We start from the raw sequence: 27,401 nt of genomic DNA on the forward strand, positions 1-27,401 counted from the left end.
TTGATTGAGCTGTAAGGGCTTCTCATGTTGCAGAGGACGGGCTCTAGGTGCGTGGGCTTCAATAGTTGCAGCAAACATGCTCAGTAGTTGCATCACGTGGGCCCTAGAGCATGCGAGCCTCAGTAGCAGTGGTGCACTGTATTTAGTTGCCCCACATGAATAATCTTCCCAGGCGAGGGATCAAACTCATGTTCCATACACTGGTAAGCTGACTCAACCACCAGACCAACAGGGAAGTCGACCTCTAAACTTTTTAATGAAAGTGAAAGTGAAGTCGCTCAGTCATGTCCGAGTCTGCAACCTCATGGACTGTAGCTTACCAGGCTTCTCTGTCCATGGGATTTTTCCAGGCAAGAATACTAGAGTGGGTTGCCATTTCCTTCTCCAGGGGAGCTTCCCAACCCAGGGATCGAACCCGGGTCTCCCGCATTGCGGACAGACGCTTTACCATCTGAGCCACCAGGGAAGCCCTTTTTGACGAGGTAATACTCAAAATACTGGCCATACCAACCAACTACTAGTGATAAATACAAGAAAACTGGAATGCTCCGATATCGATGGGATGGCAACAGGGTATAATCATTGACTTTAGAGTATGAAGCCACATGGTCATATAATTTTATGTGTATCTTCATGTTAAGTTTATCTGTAATAACCCAAATCCCACCCTTTTAAAGATTAATGGAGGGACTTCCCTGGTGTCCAGTAGCTAAGACGCCACGCTCCCAGTGTAGGGAGCCCAAGATCAAACCCTGATAAGGGAACTAGACTCCCCGTGATGCGTCTAACAGGTCCCATGGTGCAACTAAATACACTGTGTTCCTCATTTAACACCAGGCACAACAAAATACATAAAAAAAAAAAAAAAAAGGTAAACACTCAATAGGTGGTATATCCAAATAATTTTTCAGAAAAAATTACTCATAACAGCAAATCATTCTCCGAGAAATTATGCATCATGAAAAAAGATATAAAAGTAAACATTAAGACCCCAATGATATTGTCTAGAAATTACATAGAAAAATTACATAGGAAAAAAGTAAATCAATACTAGTTTCCTGGATTTCTAAAATGGATGTTAGAAGGTGCATATGGGAGTGATGGATGTTTGTAATAATGATGATAGTTTTGTGGATTTACACATATTAAAACTTACCTAGGTGTATATTGTAGGGATTTTCATTTCAATGCACACCAACTAAACAGCACAATTTTAATAGAAATTGGCACCACATAAAAATCTGAGCTTTTTTTCCCACAGATGGGTGGCTTGCAGGTCTTAGTTCTCTGTCCAGGGATCAAACTCAGGCTCCTGGAGGTGAGAGAGCAGAGTCCTGACTGCTAGGGAAATCCCTGAAACTGATTCTGAATCTCCTTTTGAGTACCACTCTGGCAACCACACATTAACATCATCACGTCTCCTTGTCTCATGTGAGGGAGACAATCTTCATTGTCTCCCTGTCTCCCTTGCAGTAGCGATGAAGATTGGTGAGCAATGAAAGGTGTTTCCACTTGCGCTATTCAGGAACTCTGCCTGGGTCCTAAAAAATCACATGACTGGACTACAGGATTTTCACTTGCCTTCCCAGTATCTTGAATGTGCAGAAATGGCTCTGCGTTAACAAGGCTTCCCTTGTGGCTCAGCTGGTGGAAGAATCTGCCTGCAATGCAGAAGACCTGGGTTCGATCCCTGGGTTGGGAAGATCCTCTGGAGAAGGGAACAGCTATCTACTCCAGTATTCTAGCCTGGAGAATTCCATGGACTGTATAGTCCATGGGGTTGCAAACAGTTGGATACAACTAAGCAACGTTCAGCTTCACAATCTGCAGATACTGCTGCTGCTGCTAAGTCACTTCAGTCATGTCCGACTCTGTGCGACCCCATAGACGGCAGCCCACCAGGATCCCCCGTCCCTAGGATTTTCCAGGCAAGAACACTGGAGTGGGTTGCCATTTCCTTCTCCAGTGCATGAAAGTGAAAAGCGAAAGTGAAGTTGCTCAGTCGTATCCGATCCTCAGCGACCCCATGGACTGCAGCCCTCCAGGCTCCTCTGTCCACGGGATTTTCCAGGCAAGAGTACTGGAGTGGGGTGCCATTGCCTTCTCCATCTGCAGATACTATGGGATGCAAAAACCTTTAATCAGTTTGACAGACTGGGACCTCTGGAGGAGAGAAACAGCTCTGTAGCTCTGAAAAATTTCTGCAAAACCCTGACTATAAACAGCCAAATTCACATTCTTGGACGCAGCTTTAGAAAAGACCCTTTCATACCTGTTTTCTAGTCTCTTACTCCCTTTTAATGCCCTGATGGTTTCTGTATGAAGTATGATTCCCTGCTAATGTTTATAACCTAACACTCAGCAACACCAGCCTGCCACATTGTGGATATTATGGCACATGACTCTGCTCCACCTATAGAACTTCTTCCCTTGAACTATACTGGGGACATGATATGACATCCCATGTGAGAAAGAGAACACTTTATGCTGCTCCAAAAAATCACTGGTGGCTCTCACTTGTCCTCATCTCAGGATAACTTCAGGACCCACCTAAAATTCTCACCCAGGTCTCAACATTAGTCTCAAGGAACCCTGCAATCCACCCCAGAAGGCCTTGGACAACAATGCAAAGTAGACCCAAACTAGAGTGAACAGTATTCTCTGTCATGATACTATTCTCAGTGAGGAATACAAAGATAGGAACACACACGAATGCAGTGGCTTAAAAAAGTTTTTATTCATTAAAAGAAAAGAGAATTGCTTAGAAGAAAGCAGTTGTCAAGCAGGGTGACTTGAAGATAGAAACATGTCATAAGTATGACATGACTCAATGCCAAAGAAAGTAAACCTCTGTCAGCAGCCATCAGAACCCAGAGTGCATGTGCAAGGTCAAAGCTGCTTAGTTCCTTTCCTAGGCAGTTGATAGGATCTAAGAGCATGACACCACCCAAGTGCTCAGGTTACACGTGCTTTCCTTCAGGGGACAGGAGAGCACAAAGGTCTACCTACCCTGATGACACTGAGGGGACTGACGCCCAAAAGAGGATCTGTCACCTGGTAGAAGAAACTCACAATGACCAGAAGTCTGGCAAGGCTGCTGCACAGGTTAGGAAGTAGACCTGAGCTTTTTAGAAGCTTCCAATGAACCAGGTGCCCACAGGCCATCTCCATACTAGGGCTGTGCAGATGGATGGCATTCAACTTCCAGGTGATGATTCCCTTACGGAGCCTGTTCAGTAAGATGTATTCACTAAGAACACAGCTCATTTGCTGTCTCTTCCCCTAGTTTGAAGGCCTTTCTCAACTATGAACTTTGTGGTGACAGAAGAGGTTAGATCTTCAGTGGAAACTTTCCTACACGCTCTGTATTCTTGGCTCTACCTGGGCTATGATGGTTCTGGTGCTCGGAGTAGACTTTTGACCAAAGACACACACACACACACACACACACACACACACTCTCACACACTCACACTCACACACTCACACACACACACTCACACACAGACACACACACACACATACACACACACACATATACACACACACTCACACACACACATACACACACACACACACACACACACACACAGTTTCCACACTACTGTAGTTGTGAGCCTTTCTGTGGTGTGAAATTTTCTTTTCAGGTGCTTAAGACTTCTCCACATTCAGTATATTTAGGTAGCTTTTCTCCAGTGTAAATTCAGGTGCTTAATGAGACTAGTTCTATCCCTAAAGCATTTCCCACATTCACTACACATATAAGGTCTTTCTTCAGTGTGGACTCTCTGGTGTTTAGTAAGAACAGACTTTTGGCTAAAACATCTCCCGCACTCACTGCACTCAAACGTCTTTGCTCCACTGTGAATTCTCTGGTGGCCTTGAAGGTGGGCCTTTTGCCTAAATGACTTCCCACATTCACTACACTCATAAGGCCTTTCCCCACTGTGAATTCTTCTATGCATAAAAAGGCTGGAGAAGTACCTAAAGGCTTTCCCACACTCACTGCACTCATAAGGCCACTCTCCCGTGTGGACTCTCTGGTGTTGATCAAGCATGCGTTTACAGTTATAAGTTCTCCCACATTCTTCACATTCATAAGGCCTCTCTCTGGTGTGCACTCTCCAGTGCTGATCAAGTTTGGTTTTAGTACTAAATGTTTTCCCACATTCACTGCACTCATATGGTCTGGCTCCAGTGTGAATTCTCTGGTGCACAACAAGCTGGGAGTGTTGTCTAAAGAATTTCCCACATTCTCTACACTCATAAGGCCTTTCCCCTGTGTGAATCCTTCTATGTATAGCAAGGCTGGAGCTGCATCGAAAGACTTTCCCACATTCGCTGCATTCATAAGGCTTCTCTCCGGTGTGGACTCGATGGTGCTGAGCAAGCCTGGACTTCCGGTAGAAGAGTTTCCCACATTCACTGCACTTGAAACGCTTTTCTCCATTGTGAAACTCTGCTACAAACTCCATCATTTGTGGTTTAACCTGGTGCTGGACATGGTCAGAGGTACCAGGGAAATCCTTCCTCGCCTCTTGGCACATAAAAGCCTTCTCCAATGCATGGACTGTGCAGTTCTTCATTAAGGCCTTACCCAAATCTCTTCTCATGAGCTTCTCTCCACCGTGCTGGTGGGATTTCACATCTGTCCCACACAGTGTCTGGCCAGGGTTTGTTCGCAGGACCTCGGGTCCACACAAACCACCTTCTAAGGCCAGGTTACCCATGTCCCAGGGACAGACCTTCTGGCTGGACAGGTCTGTCTTTTTGGTATTTCTCTGTGGCACTTCTACAGAAACATTCTGCTCAGAAGGTGTCTGTTCATCCTCTGCTGTATGCCAACACCCTGAAATTTAAAAAAGAAAGAAAAAAAAAACCTGGTAGTGAACTTCATGGAGAAAAATGTAAAAAGAGGAAACCCCATCACAAACTTATATCTGACATAGAAAGAATAAACCCAACAGGAAAAACGCACTGTGGGCAGGACAGGAAAGCCCCAGTCTGCCGTACTGGGCCTCTGCAGGTCACGGAACAGTGAAGATTCACCAGGCAAACATACAAAGATGGGAGGTAGTGCACAGAAGAGCCACAATCAGACAATACACCCCTACAGGAGCAGTTTTCGCCAGGGCCTTGGCTGCTGGTGACACATGTGTGCTATGTGGAAAGCTATGTCCAGGCCCAGGATATTCTGATTGTCACTGAACAGCTGGTGTTCAGGACTATTTCAATGCTAGATGCAGGCCTCGTGACACATTAGCATAGGTGAAAAATGGAAAGCATGAGAGTGAGGATGCTGAAGAATAATGAGGAGTGGAAGACAGAGATGTGAGAGATAATCCTGGGTTGGAAGCTAGAGTAGAAATCACAGAAGGAATCTGTCAGGAACTGAGGAGAAACAGAAATGAGATAATCAGCCACTGGTCGTGGACTGCAAACAGTGTTGGGGCCAGGGGAGGCTTCAAATCTGATTTGAACCTAGCCATATCATTTCCTCCCTGTGCTGCCAATCACCAGGGCCAGACCCATTTTGAGCCCTTCTTCCTGTCACTAGAGTCACGTCCACTTTGGGTCCTATATAACAAAGATTCTCCACTCAACTCCAACTGGACAATAACATGGGACCTAGAAGATGCAAGTGCTAAGAGAAAGAAAGGACGGGTGAGTGGTCAGTACTGGCCCAGGAGTCCAAAATAATAGTACAAAGAATCTTCTATGATGGTTTCACAGAAACAGCCAAGAGTACTTCCTAAATAGGGACCACGTTGGATCCCAACAATTCCTGGAACAGTGAGCCCCAGGAAATGTCAGCTGGAAGGGAAAAGACTCTGGAGCACAGAGGTGCAGAGGTCTTACAGAATCAACTTAGCAGGCAGTGGTTGAGAGGAATGGAACTCACTGAGCTGATTCAAATCATCTGACCTGTAATAGCTTCACTGAGAAAATTTCAGAATGGCTGGCATGGGAGCTACTTGTAAGCATTGAGAGAGAGGTGCCCACTGTCCAGCTGTTAAGACAAACAGACTTGCCTTTGGAGAAAGGGGAAAGGCAGAAATCGGGTCAGAATGCCAGGACAGGGGTGAGGGCCTTACCCAAGGATGCAACCAGTGCCAAGTTCTCTAGCATAACATCGTGGTACAGGAGTCTCTGGACCTCATCAATGAGCCTCCATTCCTCTTGTGAAAAGTACACAGCCACGTCCTCAAAGGTCACAGGACCCTGGGATGATGGGGACAATGTGTGCATAAGCAGCCTCTCTCCCCAGGACCCCGTAAGTACCCGAAGCCCAGTCCATACTCTGGGGTCATCATCCTCCCCAGGTCCCTGATTCAGAGAGAAGTGCTTCCTTGAACACCAACTCCAACCCCCAGCAACAACACACAGGTCTAAAGACAGATGACTTCTAGGCTGTGGGCCTGGCATGCAGGACCCCTTCCCTCTCTAGCAAGACAACAGCCTGACAGTCCCCAGGGTGATCCACTCCAGACACCAGCAACTTGAACCCACCCTCCCTATTAACAGGGCCCTGGGTCAACTAGTTCAGACACCTTCCCACATACATATCACTCAGTGGACCACCTCAGACATCTGACCCCCATCATCACCACCTGGACCACAAAGTTGGCATATCTCCTGTCTCCTCATATACCCTTCTGCACATGGCAACAGAAAATCCTTGTCAATGTAACAGGTTCCCAGCATATCCCAAGTCTTCACTGGGAGCTCCCCAGACCTGTTCTGAAGGTTTCCCCACCAGCCCTTGGTCCTGACTTTATCCTCAGTCACAACACGCATATCTAGATACCCCTGGTCCAGTTACACTTCCATCCTGCACATTATGTCTTTTCAACAGTTACAATCTTTGTTCATATAACACCCATTTAAAATGATGTTACATGAACATACCTGCTTAACACATCTTCAGTAAACTCATCTGACATCCTGTCACAAACTTTCCAAGTTCCACTACAAAAGCCTGGTGAGTCACAGGAGGGGAAATATGCACCAGCCTGACTTTGCTATCACTTCATCTCCATTTCTGCTTTCCTTCTGCATCAATTTCAAAGCCATTCCCCCAAAGAAACCTGACCTACTATCTGGACTTCCCCTTCCCTTCTTGCTGATGACCATTCCTCTTGTCTGTCTTGTGACAGTACCCCGTCTCCTCCTCCGTCCCCTAATGGTATCCCAAAGCTTCCCCAGCACTCTAGATCTACATGTTCAGCCATCCACTTGTCTCCTACAGTTGGAAGTCACTGGAACATCTGAGGCTCAACAGGGCTGAAACTCAATTCCTAATATTCTTACTGAAAACCACTGACTTTCCCAAATCAACTGATGACACTTCCACTCTTCCAGATGCAAATAAAAAGACTTTGGAGGCATGTGACCCCTCCACATTGGTAAATCTGGTCAGCCTCTACTTAAAAACCAAATATTTCTCCTACCTTCACATCCACCACTTTGATCCAGCTATAACCAATGCAAATCTGGAAAATTAAGATAGTCCTTTGATTATCTCCTTGTCTTCCTCTCCCCGAAGCGGTTGTGCACTCTGCAGCCAGAGGCAGCCTCTTAAAACCAAAGTCACATCACTTTTCCTTTCTATTCCAAAAATTCCATTTCCACTATCATTCTCAGAACAGAAACCCATCTTCGCATACTACCAGTCTACCCTAACTCTGGTCCCCTTGCGCTCTGTTTTTACCAGACATTAACAGAGACATACAAATTCTAAAACACATCCACCTCAACTGCATGCTCAAGCATCTGTATGGACTTCCCCGTGAACTTAAGACAACTTTTCACATCTCAGTCCAGTGGCTGCCCAAAATGGGAATCTCTTCAGGTTATCTCTGACTGGACTTGTAAACCTGGGCTGAGGGTTTCTGAAGTTTCCAGGCACCAAGTCCAGGAAGAATCGCAGCAAAACACTTCTAGGACCCCTGACACTCACCAGTGAACAGTCCATCAGCGGCTCTGCTGAATGTGGAAAAAGCAGGGTAGTGTAACTTTAGTTCCCACCAGCTACACAGACAAAAAAGACGATTAACGAGTGAGCCGTCCAACACTTAAGGCAAAGACACATACTCACGTGAAAACGAAAGCATGTAAAAGATCAGCTATGGAGTTATGCAATAAAGTCATGTGGATATCTTGAGAAAAGGTTTTCCAAGAGTGGGACAAACAAGTGCAAAGCCTATCAGTCATGTCTGATGTGCCTGAGTGGTATCCATCAGTCCAGTAGACTGGAGCTCAATAATCCAGAGGAATGAGGTATCGGGTTGCAGATGAAATGCTGGTGAAAGCTCATATACGACTGTTACAGCTCTGTGTATGTGTGCTCAGTCACTACAGTCGTGTCTGACTCTTTGTGACCCAATGGGCTCTAGCCCTCCAGGCTCCTCTGTCCGTGGGATTCTCCAGCCAAGAATACTGGAGTCAGCTGCCATGCCCTCCTTAGGGGCCTTCCCTACTCAGAGATCAAGCCTGCGTCTCCTAGATTGCAGGCAGATTCTTCATTGCTGAGCCACCGGGGAAGCCCCTATTACAGCCGTAAGCCAGGTATTAATATATTAATATATCAAAATAAAGTATATCTGTTTCTGACACCTCCATTTGACTGCCTTCTATTTTCTCCCTTGCCAATAAAACATTTTTCATAGATTACTGCAGTTTGACCTAACTTCTGAACAGTTTATGATTCCTTTTCCAATTTTACTTTGGTAATCTTAAAAATTGTTTTTAAAAAAATTGCTATACACTAAGTTCTGATCTAAAATTATTAGAACATTATATAATAGAATTCAAGACTTTCAAACAGACTAATACAGAGTTACAAGAAAAAAATGAGACCAGAAAATTAGTCTGTGATAAAGGGGTTGTTGGTAGAATCTAAAACTGCTTGGCCTCCAACAGCTTGAGATAACTGGACATCACTGATGACTCTTCAAACCCAAAACAGAGAAAAAAACCTATAGGACCTGACCTTTATTCCACCCTCATTATATAAACATGGAAATATCTTCTTGAGTTCTAAACATCTTGATAGGAATTCCAAGCATTATAACATTCTATCATCACAATGATTAATTTAGTCTCCCTGAAAACAAATACTTTAACAAGATATGTTAATAATTTTCTCTTTCAATATCATCAGAGGACGATGACTTAATAGTAAAATAAGTATTACTAGCAGAGTACAATCACCAAAAAAAGCAGAAAACCTCCAAGTGGCTGTATACTGTAAAACTGTTAACTTTACGTAATGCATGAGAGTGAAAATACAACTACAGGATCCATTAATAAGTACAATCATCTCATTCAAAGAATTAAGCTAAAATTAATAACATGGAGCAAAAGATCAAAAAGTGGAAACATTCATTTAAATACACACTAACATGTCCTTTATACACAACAGAACACATGGAAGGTATGGCTGGAATAGCAATGATTATAAATACAGAAAGCCGAGAGAGAAAGAGAAAAAAAGCCTTCAATAGCAGGATTTAGAGACATTTTACTCACTCACTATGCAAAGTTACAAAAAATGAAAAATTAGCGGATAGCTATGAAAAAAATGGGAAAAGTCACACCATCTTACGTAAGTGAAGAAAAACATATAATACATATATGATTTCAGTCACAAGTTTTAAAACTGAGCAAAGGGAAACTACAGTCGTCGAATATTTTCCACACAGCTGGCAAAACTATCAAGAAAGTAAAGAGATGCTCACCTGAAGCATCAGACAACACCATAACATTTGGGAGACAGGATAATTGTTTTGGAAGGACCTCCACAGACGGCTTTTGGGTCCTACTTGTATCTCGTTTCTCGACTTGACCAGTGAATGGCTATTAATAACAGCTGCTTTTTCAACTGCAGGTGGAAGATCTCAGCAATTTTTTTTTCCCACGCAGTTTTTTCAAAATTAGAAAAACAGAGGTTTGGGGGAAAAAAATACACACACACACACAGGACACTAGGTAAGAGAACACAGGTAAGAACAAAAATGCCGCAGAATGCTAAGAGTTGGCTGAGGGCCCGGAGAGGGCAGCGCTTACCCGAAGCAGATCTGTCAGCACGGCCGTCCCGGCAGAGTCTGAGGGCAGCGGGGCCCGGGCACGGCGGCGCTGTCCCCGACCCAAGTCAGAGTCAGGCCAGATGGCGCCACGCAGAGCCTCAGACCCTCCTCAGAGCAGCGGGCACAGCATCTTTATCTGGGGACCTTTAAGACCCAAACTTGCCCAGCGACTCCCAGATCCCGCCGGAAGACCCGCCCGGACGCCGTCCTCCACAACGGAAGTGCCTCAGTCCTGCGCTTTCAGTTGACCCAGTGACCCCGACGCACCGCGCCTTGCATTCCGGGTAATGTAGTTAACATCGCTCTAGGGCGCTGCAAGGGGCGGTGCTACCGAAGTCGGAAAATTCAGCCTCACTCTCTGGGTAACCAGTAAGCAGTTCCCTAAGGCTCAGAATACTGGTGGGGTTCACCCTTCTTAAAGGGGACGCACCCAGATTTCCTTGGAACACACTACTTAAAGGGGACACACGTAGATTTCCGTGGAATGTAGTCTGTACTGATCAGAGGGAGGAACCCAGATATTGGGACTTCCCTGGTGGTAAAGAATCTGCCTTGCAGTGCAGGGGAAACTGGGGTTGGATTCTTGGTCCTGGAAGATTCCACACGCGGAGGGGCAACTAAGTCCATGGTCAGCGAAGTCCACATGCCACCACTAAGACCGGAGGCAGTCAAAAAAAAAGAGAGAGGAGAGAGAGAGAGAGAGAGAGAGAGAGGAACCCAGACACAGTATTCCCCATGTCTCCCAAACCTAAAAAGCAAATGCGCACACGATACCAGGTTGTCACTCAGACACAAAGTGCATCTAACAAACGGTATCTTATTGCTCTACCAACACCTGTATGCTGCAGCTTTAGATTCATGCTTTAGATGTATGAGTGCCACTGTGTTTGGTCATGGTCAAGGAAGCAGAGAGTAAGACAGAGCCATAGCAAGCAAGACAGAGGAGAGGTGAGGGGTAACCAGAAGCAAGCAGGCCACTTGCTGTGTCTCTGGTAGCCTCGGAAGAAATGTAAACCAAGTGACACTGTCCAATCGACACATATTTCTTACTTCACATTTTGATGTGTCTTCAGTACTTTTCCAGCAGCTAAGATCTACCTGTTTGAAAAGTGACTTCCTGCGTGCTATTTTCTCCCCAGACAGTGACTGTATAGTCTCAGTCCTAGTTTATTCCAAAGGGGGCAACTGAAGCCTGAGATAAAGGATTGGATTACAAGATCCTCTTTCCTGGCTGGGGACAATATAATTTCACCAGCAAGTGCAGTAAAAAATGCAAGAAGAGTTGAAAATACTCGTGAAGTGTTATAACTGCTGAAACCAATCAGTATTTAATTATTCAGTTAGTGGTCAAAATCACTTTTCACCATGTGAATGTTTAGATCTCAGCGAGGTCCCTAGACACAATAACTTTTGAGAAGTGAGGGAATGAAGCAGAGCTCACAGTTACCTAGGAAACTCTGCTAACCTGTGATTATAGTTTTGTAACATGTGATCTATTATTAATGTATTAAAAAAATGTTTAAGTACACCTTGAAGGGCTATGACAACAGAGCAAATAGCTTTTCCAGAATACTTAAAAACAAAGTATCTATAGCATCATATTTACTCCCTCTTGAAAAAAAAAACAGATATTAATTATCTGTCCCATTACAAGTACTATTTTGGCTGCATGGCACACATCAAGGGCCACAGAGTCAAAGACTAAAGCCTTCATGAGGCTATCATTCAGGTTAAAGGCAATGGACAGTAAGAATTAATGACAGCATAGTCAATTACATAATACTTTTATGTACTGAGCATTAACCAAAATTTCAGAAATGAAGACCTAATTGAACTCAACAAGCATTTATTGAGGGTTTGTTAGGACAGCAGCCCAGGAGACAGAGATGCCAGAAGCACTTAAATTGTTTGACCTTGAACTGAAAAATGGAGAAAGCTTATAATGGCAAAAAATAAAGGCCCGAGTTGGTTCCATAAGTTATTTGCCAAGAATTAAAATTGGAGCTGGCAACAATCAACAGTGCTTCTGTTTATTGATTGATGGCTTCGCTGAGTCTTCATTGCTCTGTGCGGGCTTTCTCCAGGTGTGGAAAGTGGGGGCTATTCCAGCTGTGGAGTGCAGGCTTCTCACTGCAGTGGCTCTCTTGAAGAGCGTGAGCTCTAGGGCATGGGCTCAGCAGTGGTGGCTTATGTGTTTAGTTGCCCTGAAGCTTATGTGTTTAGTTGCAATCTTCCTGGAGCAAGGATCAAACCTGTGTCCCCTTCATTGGCAGCCAGATTCTTAACCACTGGACCACCAGGGAAGTCAAGGGTACTTGTAAAGCAAAGACTGGTTTGGGTCTGAAATGGCTGTACAGTTACAAGGGAGAACGTTGAAACTGCAAAGTTGCAGCTAGCAGATATTTTAAACAGTCTAGTGTGTTACTGAACTGAACCTGTTTGCACTCACCTACTTCCTTCTGATTGGTTGGCTTTAAGTTAACAAGGCAATGCTTCAGGAATCTTCATCAGCAACCTTCTGGTTCCAGGAAAGCTCAGGCCAGTGTGCTTGTGATCAGCATGTAGTCATCATCCTCAACCTGGGTACAGGTTTCTTTCTGCAAAACACCACAAGGACATGCATTAGATTATTGTTTACATCCCTTTGGGAAGCAGTAGACTTCCTCTGATTGCTTTATCACTGACTTATTGTTCAATGTGTCATAACTTTTTTTACTTGACTGCTTTTCCTTTTTTCTGGACTCTTAGAATCTCTGCTTAGGAACTGCTTAAGACTGCTCTTTGCAACCAGGGAATGTCTAGGAAACTGGAGCCTTTCTCTACAAACAACAAATGAGGCTGGGTGGGAGCGGGGTGTCCCTGCTGGTCCAGTGATTAGGTGATTAGGACGCCAAGCTTTCACTGTTGTGGGTGTAGGTTCAGTCTCTAGTCAGGGAACTAAGATCCTACAAGTTATCTGGTGTCAGGGAAAAAAAAGAAAAATGAAGGACAAAGATGGACGTGGGCTGGCCACCAAGTCGGTTCTCACCAAATGGTTCTCAACACGCATGTGGCTACTGGTGACTAGTGAGCGCTGTGCTGAGCATTGCTGACGGATGTAGACACACCCGATTCTCAAGAGCAATGCCTCGCTTCAAGGACTGTAAGGATATGTACAGACTTCATAACATGTAACATGGAGGTCAAAAGTGAAACACCGTAAAGGGAGCAAGGAAACAGCACATGTGACCAGTGAAGGCTGCGCAGGCGTCACTAGAGTGTAGCAACAAGAAGAAAAATGGGGAAAAAATGATTTGTGTCCAGTGGTCAAAGCATCAGTCAATGATGAACACAGGACAGGCACCCAGCTCTGTCATCACAACTTTGCTAGCAACCTCTCAACAACATCATGTACTTTTAAGCACCTCCTGCCACCTATATAGTGATGTCCACACCATCACGCACCCAGGGTCCTTACTGCTCCACTGATGTGGCACCTGAAGGAGGTCAGTCCTATGTGAAGGACAGAAAAAGGAGGGGCCAGCAAACATAGCAAGAGATCAAACACAGGGCATCCAGCATTCTAAAATTCTGAGAACTTAAGAACATGAAATTGAGAATGTGGCAGATCCCAATGAGGTACAGGACTCAATAATGTCAACACTTTGGAAAAAAATTTAAAAGGTCATACTTAGAGATTAAAGGTAATTATTCAACAACAAGTAATGTTTATGGCAGCAATGAAATTAAAAGACGCTTACTCCTTGGAAGGAAAGTTATGACCAACCTAGACAGCATATTTGGCACCCCACTCCAGTACTCTTGCCTGGAAAATTCCATGGACAGGGGAGACTGGTAGGCTGCAGTCCATGGGATCGCGAAGAGTCAGACATGACTGAGCGGCTTCCCATTCACTTTTCACTTTCATGCATTGGAGAAGGAAATGGCAACCCACTCCAGTGTTCTTGCCTGGAGAATCCCAAGGATGGGGGAGCCTGATGGGCTGCTGTCTACGGGGTCGCAAAGAGTCGGACACGACTGAAGTGACTTAGCAGTTAGACAGCATATTAAAAAGCACAGACATTACTTTGCCAACAAAGGTCCGTCTAGTCAAGGCTATGGTTTTTCCAGTGGTCATGTATGGATGTGAGACTTGGACTATAAACAAAGCTGAGAGCTGAAGAATTGATGCTTTTGAATTGTGGTGTTGGAGAAGACTCTTGAGAGTCTCTTGGACTGCAAGGAGATCCAAACAGTCCATCCTAAAGGAGATCAGTCCTGGGTGTTTATTGGAAGGACTGATGTTGAAGCTGAAACTCCAATACTATGGCCACCTGATGTGAAGAGCTGACTCATTGGGAAAGACCCTGATGCTGGGAAAGATTGAGGGCAGGAGGAGAAGGGCACAACAGAGGATGATGGTTGGATGGTATCATCGACTCGATGGACATGGGTTTGGGTGGACTCTGGCAGTTGGTGATGGACAGGAAGGCCTGGTGTGCTGTGGTTCATGGGGTCGCAAAGAGTCGGACATGACTGAACAACGGAACTGAATGTTTTGCATCATGACTGCAATGAATATACTTTAAAATAAACACGTTTTTAAAAGATTCAGACCCAAAGTGGCAGGCTGATTAATATCCCCAGAGACAACTGGGTCCTTATCCCTGAACCTCGTTAACTGTTACCTTACATGGTCAGAGACTTTGCCAGTGCCATTAGGGATTTTGAGATGAGATTGGCCTAAAGTTCATGTTTGCCCTGGGGGTGTACTCACAGGTCTTCTCATAAAAGACAAGCAGAGGGAGACGTACTCTGCAGAGGAAGGCAATCTGATGACTGAAATGCTGCACTGCTGCTCTTTGAAGATGAAAGAAGTGGTCTTGAGCCAACAAACACAAGGAATGCAGCTCTGGAATTTGGAAAAGGCAAGGATGGGGATTCTGATCACTAGAGCCTCTATAGAGACCATGCCCCTACCAACACCTTGACTTCACCCCTGTGAAAGTGACTTAAGATTTCTGACTCCAGAACAATGAAATAATTAAACAGATGCTGTCTGAAACCATCAACTTTGAGCTTATTCATTACAACTCCTTTCCTACAACGGAATACGATTTAGTAACGTAAATTACAGGTTGCTCCTGCCATTCTGAAGCACAGCTTTCCTAGAAAATGTTTCATCAACTGAGATGCCATAAAGCAGGAGTATACCCTTCTTTCTCAAAGTTCTGATTCACCACTTCAGTTTTATGGAAGAACCTCCATTCATACAGTGTAATGGCTTTTTTATAAAAGTGACTAAAATCCTTTCCAGGTTTCTTTCGATTTTGTGAAAATAAGTACTAACATAAGTCTTTTGAGACAGGACAAGCCTAGGTGTTCTATGTGAAAATGACCCATAATGTGAGAATATGAATGAACAATACCCAAGAAATTATCAGTAATGGTGGAAAATTGCAAATTGGTTCACTGGGCATCAAACAGGGCCCTTCTCATTTTTGTTATGTTTGAAAAATATCTATTCCAGAAAGGATTTTCACGTTTGTATTTTATAGTTAAAAGGGGGACAACTCTCAAATGGCATGAGAAAACTTTTGGCTTGAGAAGTATAAGCATTGGAAAAATTTTATCAAAGCCTGCACTGCTAAAATGTTTTACATCAATTATCCTTAAGAAAGCTCTTTAAAAACAGAATTATGTTCTGGAATGCCCAAGACCACCCTCAGATTCCATAGGACTCACGGAACTCATGGAAGCTGTTTAATTAAGGCCTATGGCTTATTACAGTGAAGGATACAGATAAAAATCAGCCAAGAAAGATGGCACAATAGAACAGAGTCCAAGAGAGATCACATTGCCAGCTTCCAGTTGCCCCCTGCCACTCCACTTCAGTCTGACATCGACATATGGCAATGCACATCTAGTATTGCTAACAGGGAACGCCATGCAAGCCTAGGTGTTGTCCAGGTTTTCTGAGTGTCTGTCACACAGACAAGGGGCACCTGTGTCACTGACCTGTTACTCTCTAGCTTCTCCAAATGTCAAACTGGTATTGAGAGCGTCAGCCTCCCAGTATCCCAGTACAGTATTAACATAAACTTCTCAGCCCAGCACAAGGCCCCAGGTAAACAGACACTCTTATTGAGCCAAATATGTCAAGTGCTTCGAGGTTATCTCCCAGGAGTTGGGCAAGTCAGTGCCAGACATTTCTTTGGAATGAAGAGGTTGCACAACTCAGGCCTGTATGTCTTCCTTTACGCAGGCCAAGTGAAAATATTCAAAACTCATGCCGTTCCTATTTTACTGCATTTTAACATTATCCGAGTTCTCAAGGTTAAAGTCACCTGATAATGGAAATAGAGTACAAAGGTGTGCTACTGCACCTGTCTTCCCACGTCCACATCGGGTGGCCTTGAAACATGCCCCAAGGGTGAACAGAAGCTGACAAACAACAAATTCTTGGGCTTGTATTACAGAACTACAGAAAAGAAAACAGCATGTTAAAACCCTCCTGCTTGTAAACTGCCTTCACTGATTAAGCTTGCTCTGGGGACCTCCCATCCCTTTCTTTAGTTGTACACAAGTTTGCCATGGCCAAGGTGCTATCACAAGAGGTGACACCTTAATATACCCTAGAGGTGACACCTCTGACATATGGGTCACTATAGTAAAGGAATCTCAAGGTCCTGGGAACCTGGAGTCAACTCTTTTCTTGAGCAGGCTACAAATGATCAAAACTACCAACCCCTAAAACTGGGCCTGCCCAGGTGTCTGATGAATAACTTTTTGACATCAGATGGTGATGAATAACTTTTTGACATCAGATGGCTAAAATTCCATGCTCAGATCATGCAAAGTGCCTATTTATGAACATGCATCTGTGACGGAGCATGTAATGCACACGCCAGTTAACTCACCTTTTCTCTGATTGCTTGTCCCCACACCTCAGAGCAGGCTGCCTCTTTATCCCCTAAATATCACAAGCACCTCACCTCCGAGAAGGTGGTGGTTCTGAAACTTGTCCTTCTGTGTCCTCATGTGGCTGTCTTGTGAAAGAAAATTCCCCCCAGCAAACCTCGGCATCTCAGCGTTTAGCTTGCTGCGCCTCTGGTTCAGTAGCAACCACACACACACAGCATGAAATTGCCCACAGTTGGAAGCCTCGTGCCAGGAAATTGGCAAACACAACAAGGAAAGGTCAGTTGCCTTTTTTATGAACTGTCTAGGCCTAAAGTAATAGAAGTATGTTCATAATGAGGAATATACATGGTGAATAATGTTGTCAGTACAAATATTTATGCCACTCAGCAAAGTCAGTCACTGAAAGAAAGTCAAGTTCCCACATATTTATCATATTCTCAGTCACTAATAAGAAAACAGACATTATGTCAAAGAAGACATACACCTGCCAATAAATACAAAAATGGTCAACATCATGAATCAGTAGGGAAATGAAATCAGATCATAGGGAGATACATCTCCACACTTTTCAAAGAGGTATATTTAAAATACTGACCATACCAACCAAGTACTGGTGAGGAATACAGGGGAACTGACTACTACTGAAGGGAATGCAAGTGGGTACAGTCATTATTTTAGAATATGAAGCTGGACGTTCATATAAAGGGTTTTATGTATGATGACAGTAAGCTAATCTGTGACAAGCAAACTAGAAACCACAAAACCCCATTTTTTAGAGATGAATGGATTAAAAAATACAATGAAAATATATCAAATAGTGTATTTACCAGGAAAAAATGAGTTATTCACATTGGCAACTTAGATGATTCTCAAAATAACTGCGCGTGGAGAAAGAAAATGACAACTACAAAAGTAATCATTTAGACTTCAACGATATTGCTGTGCTTAGTCCTGTTCAACTCTGTGCAACCCCATGGACTATAGCCCGTCAGGCTCCTCTCTCAATGGGAATTCTCCAGGCAAGAATACTGGAGTGGATTGCCCTCTCCTCCTCCAGGGGATCTTCCCAACCCAGGGATCAAACTCAGGTCTTCCTAACCGCAGGTGGATTCTTTACCATCTGAGCCACCAGAGAAACCAATGATATTAGAAGTCTGGAAAACACTAATTTAATGAGAGAAAAATCAGTCAATAGTAGTTGCCTGGGATCCTGGGAGACATATGGTAGTGATGGATGTTTGCTATGATGATGGTTCTGTGACTTTGCAAGTGTTAAAACTTACCAAGCTGGTAAGTTCGGTAATTCAGCTGCAGTTATGCTCAGAGCATGGCAACTGTACATCTCAACCAAATCGGGATAGAAATTGGCTTCACATAAAAATCTGAATCTCCATTTTGGAAAAGAACTCTGGCAACCACACCTCAAATCTACCACCTCTCCTGGTCTCATAGAAATTCTGTCACAGTAGAAATGAAGACTGCTGAACAATAAAAAGGTGCTTACACTTGAGTTATTTAGGAACTCTGCCTGGGTCCTAAAACTCACATGCCTGGACTACAGGACTCCCACTCTCATTTACCCACTGCTTTCACTGTGCAGCAATGGCCTTAAGATTTGCAGATGCTATGTGATGCCAAAACCTTTGCATTCTTCAGTCACTGACTGCAGGCTCAAGAGGAAGAGAAACACGGCTGTAACTTCTGAAAATTTCTGCAAAAACCTTATCATCAACAGCCACAGTTATGGGAACATTTATGAATGCCCTTTTAGAAAAGGTGTATCCCTTCCTGTTGCTAGATTCTCAGTTCCTACTAATCCCCCATTTCTGAACCAAGTATGGTACCCCCCAATGTCTGTAGCCTAACACTCAGCAACACCAGCCTGCCACATTATGCACATTATGGCACATGGCTCTGTTCCAGCTGGACCTAGAGAACTTCTTCCATTGAACAGTACTAGGGGGATGATGTGATATCCCACATGAAAAGAGAACAATTCACACAGCTCCAAAAATCACTTTGCTGCTCACAGTCCTCATCTCAAGGTGGCCTTGGGACCCATCAAAAATTCCTTCAGGACCCATCAAAAATCCTAACATCCAGGTCACAGCATTAGTTCCACAGAGCCCTGGAGTCCATACCAGGAGCCCTTGGACAATGCAAATTAGACCCAAACTAGACTGAACACTATTCTCTGTCATATTCCAACTGAGGTATTATACAAAGTCTGAAACACCCATAAAACTTTTTTACTCTTCATCTTGACAGTCCAGTTTGGTTCTTAACAGCAGTCTGAAGGTGAACAAAACCCAAGATGCATGTTGTCTTAAACAATAGTCTTTATTTTTACACAAAGCAGTGCAAAATGAGGCAGTTCCCCAAAGGGTGACTTGGAGCTAGAAAATCCATCTTGAACATGACACAACCCAATACCACCAAACAAAGTAAACCTCTATGAGCTGCCAGTAGAACCCAGACTGGATGCCCAAGATCAAAGCTGCTTAGGCCATATCCTAGGCAGTTGACAGGATCTAAGAGCATGACGTCACCCAAGTGCTCAGGCTACACATTCTTCCCTCTAAGGGACAGGAGAGCACAAAGGTCTACCTACCCTGATCACACTGCGGGACTGACAACCAGAACAGGAATCTGCCATCTGGTAGAGGGAAGAAATTCACAGTGACATGAAGTCTGGCAAGGCTGCTGCACAGGTTAGGAAGTAGATCTTAGCTCCTTAAAGCTTCCAGAGAACCAAGTATCCACAGGCCCTCTCCACACCAGGGCTGTGCACATGGATGGCATTCAGCTTTTGGCTGATGATGCCCTCATAGAGCCTGTTAAGTAAGATATATTAATTAAGGAGACAGCTCATTGGCTTCTCTCTTCATTTGGTTTGAAGGTCTTTCTCCAGTATGAACTTTTTGGTGACCAATGTGGTTATACCTTCAGCTGAAAGCTTTCCTACATTCTCTGCACTCCTGGGTCTGGTGCTCAATCAGAGCTGACCTGTGACAGAAAATATTTCCATATTTGTTGCACTTGTGGGGTCTTTCTGTGGTGTGAACTTTTCAGCTTTTTTTTTCCTTGTTCAGGTGCTACAGCTAAAGAAATTCTCCACATTTGGTACACTCAGGTGACTTTTCTCCAGTGTAAATTCAGGTGCTTAATCAGAGTAGATTTCTGGCTAAAACATTTCCCACAATCACAGCACTTATAAGGCCTTTCTCCAGTGTGAACTCTCTGGTGTGTAGTAAGAATAGAATTTTGGCTAAAACATTTTCCACATTCACTGCACTCAAAAGTCTTTGCTCCAGTATGAATTCTATTGTGGACTTGAAGGTGGGCTCTTTGCCTAAAGGACTTCCCACATTCATTACACTCATAAGGCCTTTCCCCACTGTGAATTCTTCTATGCATAACAAGGCTGGCCATGTATCTAAATGCTTTCCCACATTCACTGCACTCATGAGGCCACTCTCCAGTGTGGACCAGCTGGTGCTGAATAAGCATGCGTTTACAGGTGTAGGTTCTTCCACATTCTCCACATTCATAAGGCCTCTCTCCAGTGTGGACTCGCCGGTGCTGATCAAGTTTGGTTTTAGTACTAAATGTTTTCCCACATTCACTGCACTCATATGGTCTGGCTCCGGTGTGAATTCTCTGGTGCACAACAAGCTGGGAGTGTTGCCTAAAGAATTTTCCACATTCTCTACACTCATAAGGCCTTTCCCCTGTGTGAATTCTTCTATGTATAGCAAGGCTGGAGCTGCATCGAAAGACTTTCCCACATTCGCTGCATTCATAAGGCTTCTCTCCGGTGTGGACTCGATGGTGCTGAGCAAGCCTGGACTTCCGGTAGAAGAGTTTCCCACATTCATTGCACTTGAAACGCTTTTCTCCATTGTGAAACTCTGCTACAAACTCCATCATTTGTGGTTTAACCTGGTGCTGGACATGGTCAGAGGTACCAGGGAAATCCTTCCTCGCCTCTTGGCACTTAAAAGCCTTCTCCAATGCATGGACTGTGCAGTTCTTCATTAAGGCCTTACCCCAATCTCTTCTCATGAGCTTCTCTCCACCGTGCTGGTGGGATTTCACATCTGTCCCACACAGTGTCTGGCCAGGGTTTGTTCGCAGGACCTCGGGTCCACACAAACCACCTTCTAAGGCCAGGTTACCCATGTCCCAGGGACAGACCTTCTGGCTGGACAGGTCTGTCTTTTTGGTATTTCTCTGTGGCACTTCTACAGAAACATTCTGCTCAGAAGGTGTCTGTTCATCCTCTGCTGTATGACAACACCCTGAAATCAGAAAAATGCGGGTGAACTTAATGTAGGAAAAGGTTTTTAAAAAGGCAGATGTTTTGCACCGTATGTGTCTGACATAGAAAGAATAAATCCATGGGACTAGTTCAGGACAAGGAGCTGTGGGCAGGTAAGGAAAAGCCCCAATCTGTAGAACTGGGCTTCTACACATCACAGAACAGGAAGGACTCACCAGGCAAAAGACACAAGAGGGTGGATATTAAATGGAGGAGCCAGGGGTCCACAATGCACTCCTACAGGAATGGTTTTCACCAGGGCCTTGGCTGCTGGTGACACATGTGTGCTGTGTGGAAAGCTATGTCGAGGCCCAGGATATTGTGTCACTGAGTAGCTGGTGTTCAGGACTATTTTAAGGAGAGGTGCAGGTTTTATGACACAGTAAGCATAGGCAAACAGTGGAAAGCATTAGAGTGAGGACGTTGAGGAACAATGTGGAGTGGAAGCCAGAGAGGTGAGGGATAATCCTGGGTTGGAAGCCAGGGTAGAAATCACAGGGGGAATGTGTCAAGAATGGAGAAGAAACAGAAATGAGATAACAAGTCACTGGTCTTAGACCACAAACAGTGTTGGGGTCAGGACATATTCAAAATTTGACTGAATCCAGCCACAACGTCACTGCTCCCTGTGATGCCAATCATCAGGACCAGACCCATTTTGAGCCCTGCTTCCTATGCCTGGAATCATGTCCACTCTCTCCTATACCCAAGGTTCTCCTCCCAGCTTCAACTGGACAACAACATGGGACTTAGAAGATCCACATTCTAAGAAAAGAACAAGACAGTTTCCCATGGGAAAACAACCAATCTCAAAAGAATTCAAGAAAAAAATAATGATAAAAATAATCTTTGAATCTCATAGCTATATGCACCCCATAAATAGTGACCATGCTGGGTCCCAACAATTCCTGAAACAGTGAGGCCCAAAGAAATGTCAGCAGGAAGGAGGCAGAAGCTGCACAAAGGTACAGGGGTCTACAGAGTCAACTTGACAGGGAGAAGCTGAAATGAATGGAAATCACTAAGCTAACTCCAAGGCTTATGATCCAGAAAATTTTTGCTGAGAAAATTTCAGCCGCTGGCATTGGGGCCACCTGTGAAAGGAGGTGGAACACACACTCACTCAGGCTTGGTACCCACAACACAGAGGACAGGGAAGAAGTAATAGAGAGGTGCCCACTGTCTAGCTGTGAACAGAACAGACTTGCTCTTAGAGAAAAGGGGAAAGGCAGAGACCTGTCCAGGATGCTGGCATAGGGGTGAGGGCCTTACCCAAGGACACAACCAGTGCAAAGGTCTCCAGCATGACATCGCGGTACAGGAATTTCTGGGCCTCACCAAGGAGCCTCCATTCCTCTTGGGAAAAGTAAACAGCCACATCCTCAAAGGTCACAGGGCTCTATGATGATGGGAACAGATGTGTGCATGAGCAGCCTCTTTCCCTAGGACCCTAAGAACACCCCCAACCCTAATCCACATTCACTCTGGTGTCATCATCCTCCCTGGCTCCCTAATTTAGAGGTCAGTGGTACCCAAAACTCTGGCTGTGGGCCTGGCATGCAGAGCCCCTTTCCTCTCCTGCAAGACAACAGTCTGACAGTCCCCAGGTGATCCACTCCAGACACCAACAACTTGAACCCACCCTTCTCAAAGTCCTACTACAGAGCCCTCAGTCAATTAGTTCACACACCTTCCCTACATGCATATCATATCACTCAGTGGACATTCTCAGACATCTGACCCCCATCTTCACCACATGGACCACCAAGTTGGCTTTCCCACCAGGCCTTGATCCTGACTTTATCTCAGTCACAACACACAAAATCTAAATACCTCTGGTCAGATTCCACTTCCATACTGCACTATGTCTCTTTAACAGTTACCATCTTTGCTCATATAACACCCATTCAAAATCCACACCCACTTAACACAGCCTAAAGAAACTGTGACATTCTGTCACAAGCTTCCCAAGTTCTACCACAAAAGCCTAGTGAGTCAGAGGAGAATAAATTAGCACCAGCATGACTTTGCTATCAATTTATCTCACTTCTGCTTTTCTTCCACATCAGTATCATAGCTTTTCCCCACAGAAAGCTGACTTACCAACTGGCCTTCCCCTTTCCCTTACCTTCTTGCTGATGACCACTCCACTTCTTTGTCTGTCTGTGTCTCCTCTGTCCCCTAATGGCATCCAAAAGCCTCCCCATTACTCTAGATCTACATGTTCAGCCATCCACTTGTCTCCTACACTTGGGAGCCACTGCAACATCTGAGGCTTAACAGGGCCAAAACTCAATTCCTAATATTCTCACTGAAAAGTCCTCTTACCAGACTTCCCCAAATCAGTTGATGGCACTTCCACCTTTCCAGATGCAAATGGAAAAAACTTCGGAAGCATGTGATTCCTCCACATTGGAAAATCTGATCAGCCTTTACTTAGAAAAAGTAGAAACCAAGTAGTTTTCATATCTCCACATACACCACTTTGGTGCAGCTAGAGCCATGCACATCTGGAAAATTAAGACAGCTTCTATGTTTCTTTGTCTTCCTCTCCACCAGGCTGTTGTGCATTCTGCACCCAGAGGCAGCCTCTTGAAACTTAAGTAATATCACTTTTCATTTCTATTACAAAAATCCCATTTCTGCCATCAGTCTCAGAACAGAAACTCATCTTATCAGGCTACCAGTCTAGCCCTGACCCTGGTTCCCTTGTTCTCTGTTCCTACTGCATAAACAGAGACCCAACAGTCCTAAAATACACTCATCTCAATTGCATCCTCGAGCATTTGGACATAGTAACCCCTATACATACAATCTTGCACATTTCAGTCCCCTGGTTGCCAAATTTGGAATCTTTCCATATACCCTCTGGCCTGGACTTGGAATTCTGCACTCAGGGTTTCTCTAGGGTGTCCAGACACCAAGTTCACGAAAAGCAGCAGAAAAATCTTTCAGAACACCAACACTCACCAGTGAAGAGTCCATAAGTTGTTCTGTTGAACATGGAACCTGTGGGAAGAGTAGTGCCATGTAACTTTAATTCCCATCAGCAACAAAGACAAGAAAGATTAATGAGATAACTATTCAATATTTCAGGTGAAGACAAATTACTCAATAGAAAACTAAATCATAAAGAGGGCAGAAAATGTTATGGAGTTGTGCCATAAGGTCATACGTCTGACTTCAGAAAAGGTTTTCTAGAAGTGGGACTAATAAGTGCAAAGCCTTTCTATTAGATTCATGTCTGATGTGTCTGAGTAGCTCCATGAGGCTAGTACGACTGGAGCCCAATGATCCAAAGAGTAAGCTACCTGGTTAGATAGGAGATGCTTGTGGCAGGTCATATAGAGCTATTACAGCCCCAAGCCATGCATATAAAAATTAAGCAGAGCTCTTTCTGACATTGCCATTTGATTCCATTCTTCCATTTCTCCCTTGCCAATAATCACTTTTTCCTCTCATAGCTTGTAGCTGGACCCAACATTTGGACAGGAGTTCCTATACTCCTTTTCTAATTTTACTTTGGTTATCTTAAAGATTGTTTTTTAAAAAACTTATACTTGAACCATATTCTTTAATATATCCAGTTTTTCCCCCCATAAATGTTCAAACAGATTAACTTCCTACAAGCTTTTTTCTCCTGTTGTAGAGAATGGAAACACCACTGACTTCGCTTTGAAAATGGATCTCAGAATTCTCTGGCTGCCCAGTGGTTAGAATGTGCTACTTTCACTGCAGTGGACCTGGGTTCTATACCTGGTTGGGGAACCTAGATTCCACAAGCCAAGCAGTGCAACCACACACACACACACACACACACACACAAAAGAGAGAGAGAGAGAGAGAGAATTACAAGAAGAAAATGGCTTCAGAAAATTAATCTGTGAGAAAGGGATTATTGCTAGAATCAGAGTAAATGTGTGTGGCTTCCAACAGTTTGAGATAACTGGACATCACTGATGACTCTTTAAACTTAAGACAAAGGAAAGAACCTATATGACCTGATCTCTGTTCAATCCTCTTTAAATAAACATGAAAATACCTTCTTGGGTTCTAAGTATCTTGGTAAGGATTCCCAGCATTATAAGTTTTTATTTTTACAATGATTCATTTAATCCTCCTTTTAAAACAAGTGTTTTACAAAATAATCATTTTCTTCCGAAACTACCAGAGGAGCATCACGTAACGGTGAAATAAATATTAGCAGAGTACAATCACTGAAAGAGAAGAAAAATTCTTAAATGGCTGTATACTGCAGAACTGTTAAGTAGGCATAATGCAAAAAGAGAGTGTGAAAATACAAACACGGGATCCATTAAAAATAAGCATAATCATCTCATTCAAAGAACTAAGTTAAAATTAGTAAGATGGAGCAAAATAAGTTCAAAAGGTGGAAATATTCATTTAAATACAATAATAATTTTAACATATATGCTAGACAGATATGTCCTTAACACACAACAGAAGGCAAAGAAGTTATGGCTGGAATAGCAATGGTTATAAATAAAGAAAGCTGACCAAAAAAGCCTTCAACAGCTGATTTTATAAAGACATCTTACTCATATAATGTATGTGCTCAGTCACTCAGTCCTGTCTGATTCTTTGTGACACCATGGACTGTTACCCACCAGGCTCCTCTATCCACGGGATTCTCCAGGCAAGAATACTGGAATAGGGTACCAGGGGACCTTCCATATCCAGGGATCGAACCTGCTTCTCTTGTGTCTTCTGAACTGGCAGGTGGATTCTTTACAACTAGCGCCACCTCAGAAGCCCCATAGACTATACACTCACTATATAATACTGCAAAAGTAAAGAAAATTAGCGGATAGACACGAAAAAATGGGTGACGTCACACCATCTTCTCCAAAAGAAAACAAAAACAGAAACACTTAATACTTATATGATTTCAGTTGTAAAAGTTTTAAAACAACTGAGCAAAGGGCAACTACGGTCCTCGAATATTCTCCACACAGTTGGCAGAACTATGTGTGTGCGCTAAGCCGCTTCAGTCGTGTCCGACTCTTGGCGACCTTACGGACTGTAGCGCGCCAGGCTCCTCTGTCCATGGGATTCTCCAGGCAAGAATACTGGAGTGGGTTGCCCTTTCCTCCTCCAGGGGATCTTCCTGACCCAGAGATGGAACCCACGTCACTTATGTCTGCTGCACTGGCAGGCAGGTTCTACCACTAGAGACGTGTAAGAAGCAGAACAATCAAGAAAGCAACAAACAAACAACAACAACAAAACCCGCTCACTTGAAACAAAAGACAACATCTTAACATTTGGGAGACGGGACAATAGTTTTGGCAGGACCTCCACAGGCGGCTTTTGGGTCCTACTTGTACCTCATTTCTTGATTTGAGCATTGAACGGCTATTAATAACAGCTGGTTTTTCAACTGCACGTAGGTCAGAAGCATTTATTTTCTCCCAAGCAGGTCATATTTCAACATTAGAAAAACCTAGGTTTTGGTTAAGAAATGAAAGCATACACAGGATACTTGAAAGAGAACACAGGTAAGTACAAAAATACCGCAGAATGAGAAGAGTTGGCTGAGAGCTCGGAGGGCGCAGCGTTTACCTGAAGCGGATCTGTCAGCACGGCCGTCTCAGCTGAGCCTGAGGGCGAAGGTGGGGCCTGGGCACCGCGGCGCCCGTCTCGGTCCCAAGTCAGAGTCAGGCCGGATGGCGCCGCGCAGAGCCTCAGACCCCCCTGAGAGCAGCGGGCACAGCGCCTTCCTGCCTTCCTTCACCTCAGGCCGGCCAAATTCTGAAGTTCCACACACGAAATCAGGCTGGAGTTTAAAAATGTCGCCCGCGGGACCGGCCGGAAGACCCGCCCAGACGCCTTCTTACAGAACGGAAGTGGCTCAGCCCCGGGTTTTCATTGGCCCAGTGACCCACACGGGCTGCGCTTTGTTTTCAGGGAAATGTAGTGAACTCCGCTGTCTGCCACGGCTGGGTTCGGTGCTCCAGACTGCCAGGAAAGTTCCGCCTGACTCTGGCGGGTGGCTGGGAAGCAATTTTCCAAGGCTCCGAGTTACTGGCGGGGTTCACGCTTCTTAAAGGGGACGCACCAGATATCCG

General features: G+C 44.3%; 2 protein-coding genes across 18 annotated transcripts; both read right to left on the bottom strand.

The window, feature by feature from the left end:
- Window positions 1-2,718: 2,718 nt before the first annotated feature.
- Window positions 2,719-27,015, bottom strand: LOC109572120 (zinc finger protein 773-like). 8 transcript variants are annotated; one of them, XM_070772373.1, is made up of 6 exons: window positions 16,454-16,864; window positions 14,882-14,979; window positions 12,538-12,685; window positions 7,961-8,031; window positions 6,096-6,222; window positions 2,719-4,849 (listed from the first exon to the last, which is right to left on the bottom strand). In XM_070772373.1, exons 4-6 carry the CDS (start codon window positions 7,973-7,975, stop codon window positions 3,678-3,680), a joined length of 1,314 nt encoding a protein of 437 aa, XP_070628474.1. In that variant the 5' UTR covers window positions 7,976-8,031; window positions 12,538-12,685; window positions 14,882-14,979; window positions 16,454-16,864; the 3' UTR covers window positions 2,719-3,677. The 8 variants fall into 8 exon arrangements, with proteins under 8 accessions (XP_070628474.1, XP_070628475.1, XP_070628473.1 ...); XM_070772374.1 differs by having other exon boundaries at window positions 14,845-14,979; XM_070772372.1 differs by lacking the exons at window positions 14,882-14,979; window positions 16,454-16,864 and adding an exon at window positions 26,896-27,015.
- LOC109572122 (zinc finger protein 547-like) lies at window positions 19,313-27,122 on the bottom strand. 10 transcript variants are annotated; one of them, XM_019978668.2, is made up of 4 exons: window positions 26,896-27,122; window positions 24,283-24,321; window positions 22,585-22,711; window positions 19,313-21,292 (listed from the first exon to the last, which is right to left on the bottom strand). In XM_019978668.2, the coding sequence occupies exons 2-4, from the start codon at window positions 24,295-24,297 to the stop codon at window positions 20,121-20,123; spliced, it is 1,314 nt and encodes a 437-aa protein (XP_019834227.2). In that variant the 5' UTR covers window positions 24,298-24,321; window positions 26,896-27,122; the 3' UTR covers window positions 19,313-20,120. The 10 variants fall into 10 exon arrangements, with proteins under 10 accessions (XP_019834227.2, XP_019834226.2, XP_070628480.1 ...); XM_019978667.2 differs by having other exon boundaries at window positions 24,283-25,529; window positions 26,896-27,022; XM_070772379.1 differs by having other exon boundaries at window positions 24,283-26,115; window positions 26,896-27,010.
- Between the last annotated feature and the right edge of the window lie 279 nt (window positions 27,123-27,401).

This window comes from Bos indicus, chromosome 18 (genome assembly GCF_029378745.1).
Source record: "Bos indicus isolate NIAB-ARS_2022 breed Sahiwal x Tharparkar chromosome 18, NIAB-ARS_B.indTharparkar_mat_pri_1.0, whole genome shotgun sequence".
In the NCBI taxonomy this organism is placed as follows: domain Eukaryota; kingdom Metazoa; phylum Chordata; class Mammalia; order Artiodactyla; family Bovidae; genus Bos; species Bos indicus.

Bases quoted from the DNA above. Each gene is read 5' to 3' on its own strand.
- LOC109572120 (XM_070772371.1), bottom strand. From the start codon at position 6,426: ATGCCAGGCCCACAGCCTAGAAGTCATCTGTCTTTAGACCTGTGTGTT. The intron at 4,850-6,095 runs GTAAGGCCCTCA...TTTAAATTTCAG, and splicing joins GGCACTGGTTGCATCCTTGG to GGTGTTGGCATACAGCAGAG.
- LOC109572122 (XM_019978667.2), bottom strand. From the start codon at position 24,342: ATGGCACTACTCTTCCCACAGGTTCCATGTTCAACAGAACAACTTATG. The intron at 22,712-24,282 runs GTGAGTGTTGGT...CCATCATCATAG, and splicing joins AACTTATGGACTCTTCACTG to AGCCCTGTGACCTTTGAGGA. The intron at 21,293-22,584 runs GTAAGGCCCTCA...TTCTGATTTCAG, and splicing joins TGCACTGGTTGTGTCCTTGG to GGTGTTGTCATACAGCAGAG.